Below are 14,520 nucleotides of genomic sequence, written 5' to 3'. Positions count from 1 at the left end.
CATAGGATTTTTAGGCCATATTTGGACAGATATGTGGTTGTGTTTATAGATGATATTTTGATATATTCGAATGATAGGAGCAATCATGAGCTCCATTGGAGAGAAGTTTTGTCCACCCTAAGAGAGCATAAGTTGTACGCCAAGCTCTCTAAGTGTGAGTTTTGGTTGGATGAGATTGCATTTTTAGGACATGTTATCTCAAAGGAAGGAGTTTCGGTGGATCCTGCTCAGATTGAAGCACTGCGTGAGTGGCCAACACCAAAGATAGTGTCTGATGTAAGGATTTTTCTTGGGTTAGCTGGTTACTATTGAAGATTTGTGAAGATTTCTCGAAGATCTCGATACCAAGGACTAGCCTTATGAAGAAAGAATGTTAGTTTGTCTGGACTATAGAGTATGAGGAAGCTTTTTTGGCATTGAAGGAAAGATTGACTAGAACACCTGTTTTGGCTCTACCTAATGAGAGTCAGTATTATAATGTTTATAGTGATGCTTCGAAATTAGGGGTATGGTGTGTATTGATGCAAAACAAGAAGGTAATCACGCACTTATGCTTCTAGGCAAGTAAACCATATGAGTTGAATTATCCTACCCATGATCTTGAGTTAGCTACAATAGTGTTTCTCTGAAGATATGGCGACACTACATGTATGGGGCTACATGTAAGTTGTACACAGATCATAAGAGCTTAAAATATATTTCACTCACAAAGAATTTGAACATGAGGCATAGGAGGTGGTTGAAGTTGATCAAGGATTATGATTTGGAGATCAAGTATCATGAAGGGAAAGCTAATATTGTTAATGATACATTGAGCCGAAAGTCGAGTCATTTTTTTAATGCAATAGTGCTGCCAAGTCAGTTATATGTAGAGGTTTCGAAACTGTCATTGGAGAACTGGAAGAAGGAGGTGTTGAGGAATTGTTGGGTTCTTTGTCAGTTCAACCCTCGATCTATGATGAGATTTGGAGGGCCAATCAAAGGATGAAAAGTTAGAAAAGATTCGAGAGAAGATCCAGCAGGATGGTCATGTGTCAGATTTGCAGATAGCTGATGATAGAAGTATCTGGTTCATGGGGAGGTGGTGTATACCAAGTAATAGAAAAGAGTTACGCGAAAATAATGGAAGAACCGAAAAATGTAATATACACCACAAAAATTCTTCTTTCTCTCTACTCACAATATACATCGGTCCATTACATTTCTTCTATTCGAGTTCAATTCCTACTCTATCTAGAGGAGTGCATCGGTTCATGAAGGAGATTGTAACCTTAAAGCTGATATATGCTATCCAAACGTACATGTTATGGAGGTTTATGTTTATCGACTTAGCAGAGTGATTATTATCACAACGTCTCGATTTTAATATAAGTTATTAAGGTTTGCTCTACTAATTCCAACAAAATAAAACGAAGGAAATACATCACAATAATTGTCCACTAGTTGAACCCTATTAAAAACTAGAGCAATGTAATATTATCTAATGTCTATATTCATTGGGGAACTACAATAACATGCGTTTATACCGACCACACATTGTCTTTTCCCAAATGCGACCGTGGAGGCCAGTTATAGGTAACAACTCCTTTGGAATTTAGAAAATGTGACAAATTTATTCGATCTCCCTATCTTGACTAATCAGTAAAAAAAGCAATAAATGATGCACGCTTATATTATAATTTTGTTTAAAATTTGCTTATATATTCATCAAAGTAATGGACATTGTTCACAAATTCATAAGAACTAAACAAAAAAGTGAGGAAGAAAAAAAATGGCTTCCTCTAAATTTCTCCCATTTTTCCTATGTTTATCTTCTTTGTTAGTAGGATTTTCAAAGGGTCAGAGCACAGTACCAGTTGTGCCTGGACTTTCTTACTCATTTTATGAATCTAGTTGCCCAAATTTAGAATTCATAGTTAGAGGTCATCTATGGGGCATTTTCAACAATAATATTACCCAAGCTGCTGGTTTACTCCGCCTTCACTTCCATGATTGCTTTGTTCAGGTAGTGTTTTTTTTTTTTGCTGAAGATAAGATAAGATAAAATGAAGAGCTTTTTGTTTCCTTTTTTAGGAAATCTAATAGGTTTAATGCTTGCTGTCTTTTTAATAACTCGATTAACTAGTTATATATTTTTTTGCTAGTGGTGATAAGTAATTTATTTATCACACGAGACTAGTTTGACAAGACAAATATCGACTTCTTATATTTTTGAACAATCAAAAGTTACTATCAATTACTTTCACGTAAATAGAGTGAAAGTTGTAATCGTTATTTTTCATTTTTTTTTTGTTTACCTTTATGTCGAATTAAGAGTTAGTTAAATTACCAATAGTTAGATTTCAAAACTCAATTGGACAATTAATTGATCAATTACTTAGTTAATGTTTCAAATGAGAAGAGTAACATATAATGCATTAAATTTAGTCAACTCTCACGTTGGTCAATTGAAGGATCTAGCAATCTCGCTATTTTTGATGTTAGAGTCAAACATTTTTGTTAAATCAAACCTTAACAACTTATTGTACAGAAATGGTCTAGTCAACATCTCAAGAAACAATTTGTTTGAAATAGCTCCATCTTATTTTGTTCAATATAACTTTGCAAAGCTAAGAAATAACCACAAAGTTGAAAAATGTGCTATAGTATATGAAAACAAAGGGTATGCTAATTATTAGACACGGCACACGGCCATTGCCATATGTCAATGAGCTGAGCTTTGAGTTTTAAAATTAAAATAGCTTATACTTTTTTCTACAACATATAGTACGAACTATTTGCTGATTTTATGTCTCATATATTTGTTGGTTGGGTTATCGCTTGTCATGATAATTAAAATATGTATAGGGATGTGATGGATCCGTGTTACTGGATGGATCTGCAAGTGGTCCAAGTGAGCAAGATGCACCTCCAAACTTGACACTGCGAGCAGAGGCATTTACCATTATCGAAGATCTTCGTGCTCTTGTTCATAATGAATGTGGCCCGATTGTCTCTTGCTCTGATATTTTGGCGCTTGCTGCTCGAGAATCTGTTTTTCTGGTATGATTATTTTCTTTTGGAAAATTTGCCCAAAAAAATCTTTTACGAGTTCATTTTTGCGAAAAAAAATCTTATAAAGCATTTTTTGCGAAAACAAACGTAAAACCTTTTTTTTTTTTTTTTTTTTGCAAGTTGAAACCTTCCACCATTTTCCGGTGTTGACCTCAATTTCCAGCGTTAACCTTTGCAATTTAGTAATTGCACACTATCCACTCCAATTTGCCAGCCCCCACCACCCCTCACTTCACCCCCACCCTAGCACCCCATCACCTGCAGCCCTCCTCCCATCAGCAGCCCCCAACCCCTCCCTCCACCCCCTCAGGCGGAAACCCCCACCCCCTCCCCCACCTTCGCTCCTACCTATCTCCTCTCCCTTCGTTCATCGTTGCGCCACCCAGAGCCCCCATCCGCAACCCCATCCCCCCGCAGCTCCCCCTCCCACTCAGCCAAGGTTTTTCCGGCGCCCTAAAGAATAAACATAGGAGAGAGAGTAGCAGAAAACAAAAATGGAGAGAAAGAGAGGGGGGTTGCAGAGGGGGGTTCGCGGTGGGAGGGGGTGGACGAAGGGAGAGGAAAAGGGGGAAGGAAGAAGGGAGAGGATAGATGGTAGGGGCGCAGGTGGGATGGAGGGTACGGTGTCGGGGGCCACATACGGGGGTGGGGGTGAAGTGGGGGCTGCAGGGGTGATCGGGTGGGTGGGGGGGTTGGTGGAAGGTGTTGGTAGTGGTGGCTAGGTGGTGATTAGGGAGGAAGAAGGGAAATAAAAGTGGTCAACGCCGGAAAATCTTTGGTCAACACCGAAAAATGAGTTTAGGTTTCATCTTGCAAAAATAATTTACTTTTTGGTTTTTTCTCGCAAAGAATGCTTTATAAGGTTTTTTTTCGCAAAACTGAACCTTTTAAAGGTTTTTTTTTGACAAATTTTCCTTTTTTTTTTATAAATTGTTATAAGATCAGATGGATTCTTCATATATGAAGAGTCAAATTGATAAACATTTATTAAGGTTTGTAATGATTTTCATGTCGAGTCGACTCAGTCGAGTATCCACTGCTTCATTATACATTCATATTTATTGTGAATCAAATAATCACAATAAATAATTAATTGTTGAAAATGACTATTTCCAGAATATATTCACTAGTAAACAAAAGATATAAATTTATGCATGGGCCCACAAAATAAATGTATTAATACATTTTTAAAAACTTACTCTATTATCTAAGTATATTTTAGAACTTTCTCCTTACTTAGTGTATAAAAACCAATATTTAAATTCATAAATAACGGAGAAAGTATATTTCAAATATTAGAATTCATTATTATGTGTTTGCATATAATAATTATTGGTAAAAGGTTTATCTTTAAAATCGTGCAAAGAATCATAAATGAGATAAAATACCTTACTTTGAAGTTGCGCCAAAGAACTTTTAACATGATTAATAGATTCATTATATAGACACAGTGTGTGACTTAACATATAGTATTTTCTATATATGTTTCTATTAGTTGGTCTAACATTTTTTTTAAAAATGTGCTTATTAGTTGGCCTAATTTCTTATTAGTTGGTCTATGTTTCTTCTAGTTGGTCATATGACTTTTTTCTGCAATTATTATATTATTTTATGTGGCAAAAATAAAGGAATTGATTAAGAAAGGATTCTATAAGTATCATCATTTTCTAAGTTCAAATTTTATGCTTCAGCTCTTAAGATTTCTGTTTTTATTTTAATTTACTCTCGTTGTTGTTCCAAATATTGTGTTCTATTTTACTTTTAAAAATAAAATCATTTCCTTGATTTTAATAAAAAAATTCACAAATATATAATTAAGAAAGGTATTACCTTGTAAATTTTATCAAATTCATATTTATTTCAATACGTATTTAAAAACTCTAAACTTTTCCCAAAAAAATTATTAAAAATTACTTATTCATATTAATGCTTAAAGATATCATAGGGCAATTACATATCTTATAATATTTTTGATGCCTAACAATAAAATAACAATCCCCCATATCTAAGATTGATTAATATCCATCATTTTTTTTTTCTAGTATATGGTTGCATATGACCCATCTATAATAGGTGCGTAGGTAGCTTTTCAAAAGCAAAATTAATCATGTTGATCCAAGTATATGGCTGCATATGTATAATGTATTGCACTATTGCTTGCCTGTAATCGTTATTTTAAGGCTTGTCCTAGTCAAGGTTCATCATTATAACTAATCTCACAAAATTTCACATATATTTGCAGCCAAATGGACCATACTACTTGATCCCACTAGGAAGACGGGATGGTCTAACCTTTGCAACAACACAAAACACACTAGCCAATTTACCCCCACCAAGTTTTAACACTACATCCCTCATAAACGCATTTGACGCCAAAAATTTGACTACCACCGATCTTGTAGCCCTCTCTGGCGGCCACACTATCGGACGCGGCCACTGCGCCTCTTTCGTCGACCGGCTCTACCCTACTCAAGATCCCATCATGGACCAAACCTTTGCTAACAATCTTAGGTTAACTTGCCCAACGAATACAACAAATAACAGCACAAACATGGACATTCGTTCTCCTAACTTGTTCGACAACAGATACTTCGTTGATCTTATGAACCGCCAAGGTTTGTTTACGTCCGATCAAGATCTTTACACTGATTCAAGGACAAGGGGAATTGTAACAAGTTTTGCCATCAACCAAAGCCTTTTCTTTGAAAGGTTTGTGGATGGGATGATAAAGATGGGACAACTTGGTGTATTGACTGGCACACAAGGAGAAATTCGCACTAGTTGTTCTGCAAGGAATAGTAATAATTTGGAGTCTGTTGTGGGAGTGCAACAAGAGGCAAAAATGATATCCCAATTTTGAGGAGATTTTACTAGAGTGTGAGATGTGTTAAGTTTGTAGTTTTTACCACTTGTATGGTTTGTTCCTAAACTATGAGTACTTGTATGTTCGTTTGGATTGTAAAGATGTAGTGTGAATGAGATGGATTTCGATCTATCTATATGATAATAAGGGATGTGTTTCAGTGTTTGAACCATCTTTCTTGTATCTGGTTATGTACTTTCAAAATAAGAGTTAAACATACATCAGGATATGATCGTTACGTTCTAGATTTTTTTATATTGCTTACAGTAAAAATAAGAATTTTCGTTAATTCAATATAGTCGACATTTAAGAATAACAAAATAGAAATTGTTTTACAAGTAGTTTTGCACACACAAAATCAACCATATCCTCGTCATCGATCTCAACATCGATGTTTTGCAAATCCATAATAATACAGAAGAATTCATTTAAATGAGACTCAAGCGGTTTACCTTCTTCTAGACTGACATGAAGTCTAGATTTGAGTAGTAGACGGTTGGTCAAAGACCTTGTCATATAAAGTGACTCCAACTTCAAACACAAACTCGCAGCGGTCGTCTCTTTGGCAACCTCCATCAAAACTTCATTATATACACATAGATGAATTGTTGAGACTGCCCTCAAATATATCTCCTCCCACTTGTCATCCGTCATACCCAAAAGCTTTTTGGATGCAACTTCAAGAGCCTTAGCTTGTGACAACCACTTTGAACTAGGATGACTTTCATCTTTAATTGTCATAGGCCAAAATTTACTTGCATATCAAGTTTCTCAATATCAAATTTCATTGACATAAGCAAAAAATCACACTCGTTCTATAAATACCTAAGATCTTAAACAACCAAGCTCTTAATACCAGTTTGTTAGGAAACGGAGTGTTGTAGTTTGATTAATGTGGAACAAGTCAATGAAATAATAAGGATGAGAAAAACAATAAAGAAGATAAACAGTTAGAATACAAGAATTTACGTGGTTCATTTAAAATAGACCTATGTCCACAGGCTGGGGGAACCGAGAGCTTCTTCAGTATGATGGAGAAAAACAGAGTGAATAATTACAAGGAGTCCATAGAATACTAGAGGCTAAAAGTTGTGTGTATAATGAACACCAAGAGGGTCCTTTTATAACATAAGGAAACCCTAATAAACCATAGAATATACTCCGCAAAACATCTGAAAGAAATTGTGCATCCCGCATCAAAATCCTCGTCACCCGATCGGGTCGCGCGACATACGCCCGATCGGGTGGTCATCAAATTCAAACTAGATGATGTCTTAGGCCTGATCGGGCGGTGTAGACCCGATCGTAGTTCGCAAAAGGCGCCCGATCGGGCGGATACCGCCCTACCCGATTGGGCAAAAATCTGGTTCGACAATGCTACGTAAAATAGCCATAAGTTTTTCATTTCTCATCGGAATTGGGCATATCACCTGTCGTTGGAAAGATCTTCTTTGAACAAGATATCACCTCCAATTTGAATCACATCAAAAACATTTATATATTGAGAGATATATGCAGCAAAAGTCATCCTCATGCCATTTTCAAAAGATTTTGATCAAGTTACAAATAACACTACTGGTATGAGGTTGCCTTTTTTGGGGGAGCTGAGGAGTCCAACATAGTTGGCTTGCTCCCCTTAAACATGGCTATGTTGTAATGGGTGTTTAAGAGATTGAAAATTAATTACTTGCTTGAAAAAAATGAAATGATACTAGTGCTTTATTCATTACCAATCTAAATTCAATCAGCCATTGAGCATATTGATAAATGTTATTGTGTTATGCATGAGCTTGTTGCTAGCTAGTGAAGACATGTATGTATGTATGTATGTATGTATGTATGTATGTATATATATATATATATATATATATATATATATATATATATATATATATATATATATATATATATATATATAATATATTATATATATATATATATATATATATATTATATATAAATATATGTTTATGTGTGTGTGTGTGTGTTACTACCATTTTTATGTCTAGCTGACATTTGTTAGTATACATAGCATCAAGTTTCAAAGGGTTTATGTAAGTCAAAAGGCCCAATCATATTAAGAAGCCCATGATAACAAGTCAACAACTAGGAGCCCATAAAAGAAAGCCTAGCAGTCAAGAGTGGTCAAGAGATGGAAGTCAAACGACGCCAAAAATATAGACAATGACGTGGGTGGATAGTTAATCTAATTATGGAGCATGCAAGAACGTGGGTAATGGGACGTGATCACCATGGCCAGAAGATAGCAGTTATGATTTGAATCATAGATGATTCAAATCATTTCCCTCCAAAGAAGTAAGGAAGTTACGCATGATAATGATGTCTAAATACAAGAAGGAGGATCAGAACAAAATGATGTGTCCAAGTTATCCGCCAATCTTAGGCGGATTTCGGGTCTTTTTTAGTGTTGGTCCGAGCTTAGTATCGGGATTTAGGAGAGATTTGACGTTAGGAGGTGTTGGGAGGATGTTGTGATTTGAGGAGTCTAGGAAGCAGTTTGCATGGTGGCATAGTCCAGGGTCGATCTTGGCCCTCCGATCACTTTTTGTGCCACGGGGTCCTTGTCCGTGGTTCCTTTATGGCGCATCTTCCGAGGTTTTCGAGCTTTATTCGAGTTCTGAGTTCCGAATTCCGAAGTACGTGGTTCAAGCTTCGTAGTTTGTTCCTTGTCCGAGGATCGTCTCCACTCTGGTTCTACAGCTTCATGGCTTACTCAAAAGCCAAGTTATTTCTCTTTTTCCTCTTTGTGATTGGTTTTGGTGGTTTTTGAGGCAGACTAAACGTCGCGACCCGCGCTCAGTGTCGCGAGTCGCGACCCCTGTGTTAGCCGCCTTTTTCTTTTCTTTTCCTCCCTTGGAGGGTTAGGTTATTATGTTAGTTTCAGTCTTTGTTCCAACTACGAGAGAGGGGCGAAAAACAGTGTTCTACAAGGTTTCTTCTTCTCCTCTTTAGTAGATTTGTATGAACTCTATGGCTTTCCTAGCTTAAACTTCTATCTTGGATTTGGTTGTTGAAGCTCTAATCTTTTTGTGAGAACTTCTTACTCTCTATTTTCTCTATGGTCATTGTGATGCTTCTTGTATTCATTTCCATTATGTTTGCATAATCTTTGCTAGGAACGTTACTAGTATTGTTGTGTGATTCATCTAATGCTAATTCTAGGTGCATAATCGGAGTGTTGTGTTCCTAGCTCCATGTAGCGTACTAGGTGTTTGATTAAATGTTAAACATTAATCTTGTGCACTTAGAGAGGCATTGCTTATTACTTGAATTTTATTGCTTTGATAACATTAGTAATCCTATCGTGTTCTTCGACTTTAATGTTACTTTTGTTTAGACTTAAGTGCGATTCGTTTGAGTTAAGTCATAGTAAGGGAGGTTCAAACCACACGGATCGTGTTTAACCACGATCTAGGAGGATAAAGGTCTAGACTTCTCGACAGGTGACCATAGCAAGTGTTGAGGGTTAAGCTTTCGTCATCACAAACTAGGTTAGGGTGGATGCTAATCGAGTCCAAGGCCTTTTTATATTGTAATCTCTCTTCGTGTTTTAATACCGTGCGTAGTTTAGTTTACTTATATTGTTCCAACTCCCCCTAATGCAGTTACTTTGGCCTTAGCACATACTAAGGTTCTTAATTCATTAATTTCCGATCAAGTTTCTTTGCTCCCTGTGGATACGATTCCTACTTCCATTATACTTGTTTAGTGTGCATGAGAGTAGGTTAATTATATTTGGTTAGGAGTACTGCAAACACTACCAAATTTTGGCGCGTTGCGGGGAGCAACACATTACTTGTTTGTAATTAGTGAATTTTTATTCCTTTAGGTTGTTTGCTTTTAGTTTATGGTTAATACTCGTGCTACTAACCAACATCCTTTACAATACGATCGAGATTTGGAATTAACTCTTTTCATGTTGAGAAGAGAACGGCGTGAAAACTTCAAGGAGTCCTTTTGCTATCGAAATATATATAAGAAGAGATGCCTCCGAGGGTCGAGCCATGCACATTGAAGGAGCTCACAGCTCCTAACCTTGACCAGCAGCCCTTACGCATTACATTCCCACAAGAAGATGAAGGGGAAATTTTGAGCTGAAATGGGATTAATACATTTGCTTCCGACATTCTATGGGCTAAATGGTGAGGATCCGAATAAGCATCTTTCGGAGTTCCATGTGGTGTGTAGCAGCATGAAACCAAGTGGGTGTCGGAAGAGAAGGTGAAACTCAAGGCATTTCCATTCTCATTAAAAGGTGCGGCAAATGATTGGTTGTATTACCTTCCACCGGGTAGCATTTCTACTGGGCTGATTTGAAAAAGGCTTTTCTCGAGCAATATTTCCGACTTCAATGTCTTCGGTGTTGAAAAAGGAGATAAGCAACATCGAGAAAAGAGTGATGAAACCTTTTATGAGTACTGGGCAGATTCAGGAAGTTATGTGCTAGTTGTCCTTATCATGGCTATGATGAAGTGACTTGGTTACTTCTATAATGGTTAAGTGGTGAAGATGCACGAATGGTGAATGCAGCAAGTGGAGGTTCAATTGTAATAAAACTGCACAAGCTGCTAAAGATTTGATAAACGAGCTAGCTGAGGGCTCGAGACAATTCACTAGAAGATCAGGAGCTCGTCGTATGGCTACCGAAGTCCTGGAACTTCTAAGTTAGAGGATCAAGTGCAAGCTTGACATCTATGGTGTCGGGAATTCATGACAAAAGAAAGAATACTCAACATGTGAAAGCTTGTGGCATTTTCTCTTCAAATCATTCCACAGATTTTTGTCCTCATTTGCAGGAGGAAGCGAGTGAAGAGGTAAAGGCGGGATTTCAGGGCCAAGGTTTTCAGAAGCGGTATGACCACGTATTCCAACATATAATCCTGGTGGCGAGATCACCCCAATTTGAGATATGGAATGCTTCGGGAAACCAGCAGGGACCGCACCAGTATAACCGTCCTCCACCTCCTTCCCGAGACACCAGGAGCAAGGAGCTCCACATTTTAGGCCACAAGGCCGTAAGGGACCGAGTACCAGCATGTCAACTGAAGAATGATTAATGCTTTAACTAAAAATGTGACTAACATGCAGGGAAATATGGTTCAATTTCAGGAGGAGACCCGATCGAGCATCAAGAATTGGAGCAACAAATGAGTCAGGTCTCTGGAGCAGTGAGCCGATTAGAGGCCGAGATTCGGGAAAGCTACCGTCTCAAACGGAGCTTAATCCGAAACAGAATGCAAGTGCAATCACTTTGAGGAGCGGAAAAGAGATAAAAGGAAGAGATAAAGAGGTCGAGGAGGAGATTGTTGTTTATGAGCCAGAGCAAGCCAGAGCCAGAACCTGAGCCTTCCACATCTCATGAGAAGCCCAAGCAATCACCACCTCCACCACTTTACGAGCGAGCTCCTCCTTCCTAGAAGCACTGCGAGATACTCGGAAAAAGGAATGTGATCGTGACATTTACGAGACTTTTAGTAAATGTGAGGTAAATATTCCCCTTTTGGATGCTTTAAAGCAAATTCCTAGATATGCTAAATTTCTTAAGGAAATGTGTACTACAAAAAGGAAACAAACGTTAAGGGGAGCCCAAAAGGTAAAGGTTAGCGCGCATGTCTCTGCCATGTTCCAAAAGGCACTTCCTCTGAAGTGCAGTGATCCAGGCATGTTTGCTATCCCTTGCGTGATTGGGAACACCACATTTCCAAGGGTTATGCTAGATTTAGGGGATTTGATTAACGTCATTCCATATTCTTTATATGAGTCCCTAAAACCATGTACCCTGCATGAAACTGGTGTTGTGATTCAGCTAGCCGACCGCTCTAATGCTTACCCGAAAGGAATAGTGGAAGACGTGTTGGTTAAGGTCGATAAGTTAATCTTTCCTGCTGATTTTTATGTTTTAGATATGGAGCATGACAAGCATGCCACTCCTATTTTGTTAGGAAGACCATTTCTAAAAACTGCTATAACAAAAATTGATGTGCAAAGCGGTTGTCTTACTATGGAATTTGATGGAAGCCTTGTAGAGTTTAACATCTATGATTCCATGATATTCCCGAGAGATTACCACTCTCGTTACTCCATAGAAATCATTGATTCATACTCGCAGGATGTTTTCGAGATAGGTGGTGAAGATTCTTTGCAGGTGGCTCTTGAACATAGCTTGGAAGGAAACGATGTTGAGTATGTTTTAAGTGCTAACTTGCAGGAAATAGTCCAAGCCTTGAAGGAATATGTGACTCTTTCACTCGTCCCCTCCTTTGTGGGCTCTTTGCCTTTGACTATCCCTCCGTGGAAGCTTTTATCGTTTATTTTGCAGGCACCCATAGTCGAGCTGAAATCATTGCTTGAGCATTTGAATATGCATTCCTTGGATATGGAGATACACTACCGGTGATTATATCAAGTAAGCTCTCCGAGGAATAGGAAAGAAAACTCATTAAGGTGCTAAAAGAGTATAATGAGGCGATCGGGTGGACTATAGCAGATATCAAGGGAATTAGCCCAACCACTTGCATGCACCAGATTTTGTTGGAGGATGATGCAAAGCCCGTGCGACATCCTCAAAGGCGGCTTAACCCACCTATGGGAGGTGGTAAAAGCCGAGATTCTGAAACTTCTCCAATCTGGTATGATTTTTCCAATTTCTGATAGCAAATGGGTTAGTCCGACCCAAGTTGTTCCAAAGAAGTCTGGAGTCACAGTTAGAGAACAAGATGGTGTCTTAGTTCCCACCCGTGTCCAAAATGGGTGGCGAGTCTGCATTGATTACCGTAGGCTTAACGCGGTAACTAGGAAGGATCATTTTCCATTGCCTTTTATTGACCAGATGCTTGAAGATTAGTTGGTCATGCTTATTATTACTTCCTAGGTGGATATTCTGGATATATTCAGGTGGCCATAGCGCCGGAAGATCAGGAGAAAACAACCTTCACGTGTCCCATTGGCACGTTTGCTTATCGGAGGATGTCTTTTGGGTTATACAATGCCACTGCGACTTTTGAGAGGTGTATGGTAAGTATATTTTCAGAATATATGGAGCGATTTGTAGCAGTTTTCATGGACGATTTTACCGTGCATGGAAACTCCTTTAAAAATTGTTTAGAGCACTTGGCTATGGTTTTAAAACGATGCATTGAAGTAACCTTGTCATTAATTCTGAAAAGAGTCATTTCATGGTTGAGAAGGGGACTGTGTTAGGCCATGTGGTCTCTGTGAAGGGTATAGAAGTGGATAAGGCAAAAATCAATACTATTCAGTCCTTACCTTACCCGACTAATGTGCGAGAAATCTATTCTTTTCTTGGTTATGCAGGTTTTTACCGCAGGTTTATAAAATATTTCTCGAAGATTTCATCTCCTCTTTGCAGGTTATTGCAGAAAGATGTAGAGTTTGTGATGGATGAAGCATGTAAGAAGGCATCCGAGGATTTGAAGGGGAGGCTAGTCTCAGCTCCTATCATTCAACCTCCAGATTGGTCTCTTCCATTTGAGATTATGTGCGATGCAAGCGAATAAGCCGTAGGTGCGGTGCTAAGACAAAGAGTTGGAAGGGTGCAACATGCCATCTATTATGCTTCTATGACACTAAATGAGGCACAACGTAACTACTCCACAACTAATAAGGAGTTGTTAGTTGTGGTGTTTTCACTGGAGAAATTCCGATCCTACTTGCTCGGGACAAAAGTAATTATTTTCACTGACCATGCAGCTCTCCGCCATTTAATGGCGAAGAAAGAAGCCAAACCTAGGCTAATTCGGTGGATTCTCTTATTAAGCGAGTTTGATTTGGAAGTGCGAGACAAGAAGGGGACTAAGAACTTGGTCGTAGACTATTTGAGTCGATTAGTATGCTCTTATGATCTAGAACCAAGTTCAGAGAAGCCATGGCAAGAGCCTATTCGGGAAGAGTTCCCGGACGAGCAATTGATGGCCCTAGGATGCTTACACCCATGGTATGCCGATATAGTCAATTTTCTTGTTTCTAACTGTTTTTCTCCTCATTTTCCCAAGGCACAGAAGGATAAGCTCAAGAGTGATGCGATGCACTATGTATGGGATGAGCCTTATCTCTAGAAGCACTACGCAGATAAAAAAGTAAGGAGATGTATTCCTGATAGGGGTCATTTTGGAGCAAAGAGGACGGCACGAAAGGTATTGGAATGTCGTTTTTATTGGCCGAGTCTTCATAGGGATGCATTTCATTTCTGTAAATCTTGTGATAGTGGTCAAAGGGTCGGGAATATATCCCAAAGGAATGAAATGCCTCAAAGTGCGGTTTTGTATTGTGAAATCTTTGATGTGCGGGGCATTGACTTTATGGGACCTTTCCCGGCCTTTTTTGGTTTCATGTATATTCTTTTAGTAGTGGATTATCTATCAAAATGGGTGGAGGCTAAGGCCACTCGTACTGACGATGCTAAGGTGGTTGCAGATTTTGTGAAATCTCACATATTTTGCAGGTTTGGAATTCCAAGGGCATTGATTAGTGACAAGGGAACCCATTTTTGGAATCGAACGATAGGTGCGCTACTGGAAAAGTATCATGTGAATCACAAGACCTCGACGGCCTACCATCCACAA

The 14,520-nt window shown here is 38.4% G+C and overlaps 1 protein-coding gene across 1 annotated transcript; it reads left to right on the top strand.

Annotated features, from left to right (window-relative positions):
* Positions 1 to 1,712: 1,712 nt before the first annotated feature.
* Positions 1,713 to 6,100, top strand: LOC104896191 (peroxidase 12). Its single transcript, XM_010682910.4, has 3 exons — positions 1,713 to 2,005; positions 2,848 to 3,042; positions 5,297 to 6,100. Exons 1-3 carry the CDS (start codon positions 1,772 to 1,774, stop codon positions 5,912 to 5,914), a joined length of 1,047 nt encoding a protein of 348 aa, XP_010681212.1. The 5' UTR covers positions 1,713 to 1,771; the 3' UTR covers positions 5,915 to 6,100.
* The last annotated feature ends 8,420 nt before the right edge of the window (positions 6,101 to 14,520 follow it).

The sequence above is a fragment of the Beta vulgaris genome, chromosome 1 (genome assembly GCF_026745355.1).
Source record: "Beta vulgaris subsp. vulgaris cultivar EL10 chromosome 1, EL10.2, whole genome shotgun sequence".
NCBI lineage: Eukaryota > Viridiplantae > Streptophyta > Magnoliopsida > Caryophyllales > Amaranthaceae > Beta > Beta vulgaris.
Note: the sequence above shows the minus strand (reverse complement) of the source record. Positions and strands in the feature narration are given on the sequence as shown.

Excerpts from the sequence above, each read along its gene's own strand:
- LOC104896191 (XM_010682910.4), top strand. The coding sequence starts at position 1,772 with ATGGCTTCCTCTAAATTTCTCCCATTTTTCCTATGTTTATCTTCTTTG. Across the intron at positions 2,006-2,847 it reads TCCATGATTGCTTTGTTCAG|GGATGTGATGGATCCGTGTT; the intron begins GTAGTGTTTTTT and ends AAATATGTATAG. Across the intron at positions 3,043-5,296 it reads CTCGAGAATCTGTTTTTCTG|CCAAATGGACCATACTACTT; the intron begins GTATGATTATTT and ends ATATATTTGCAG.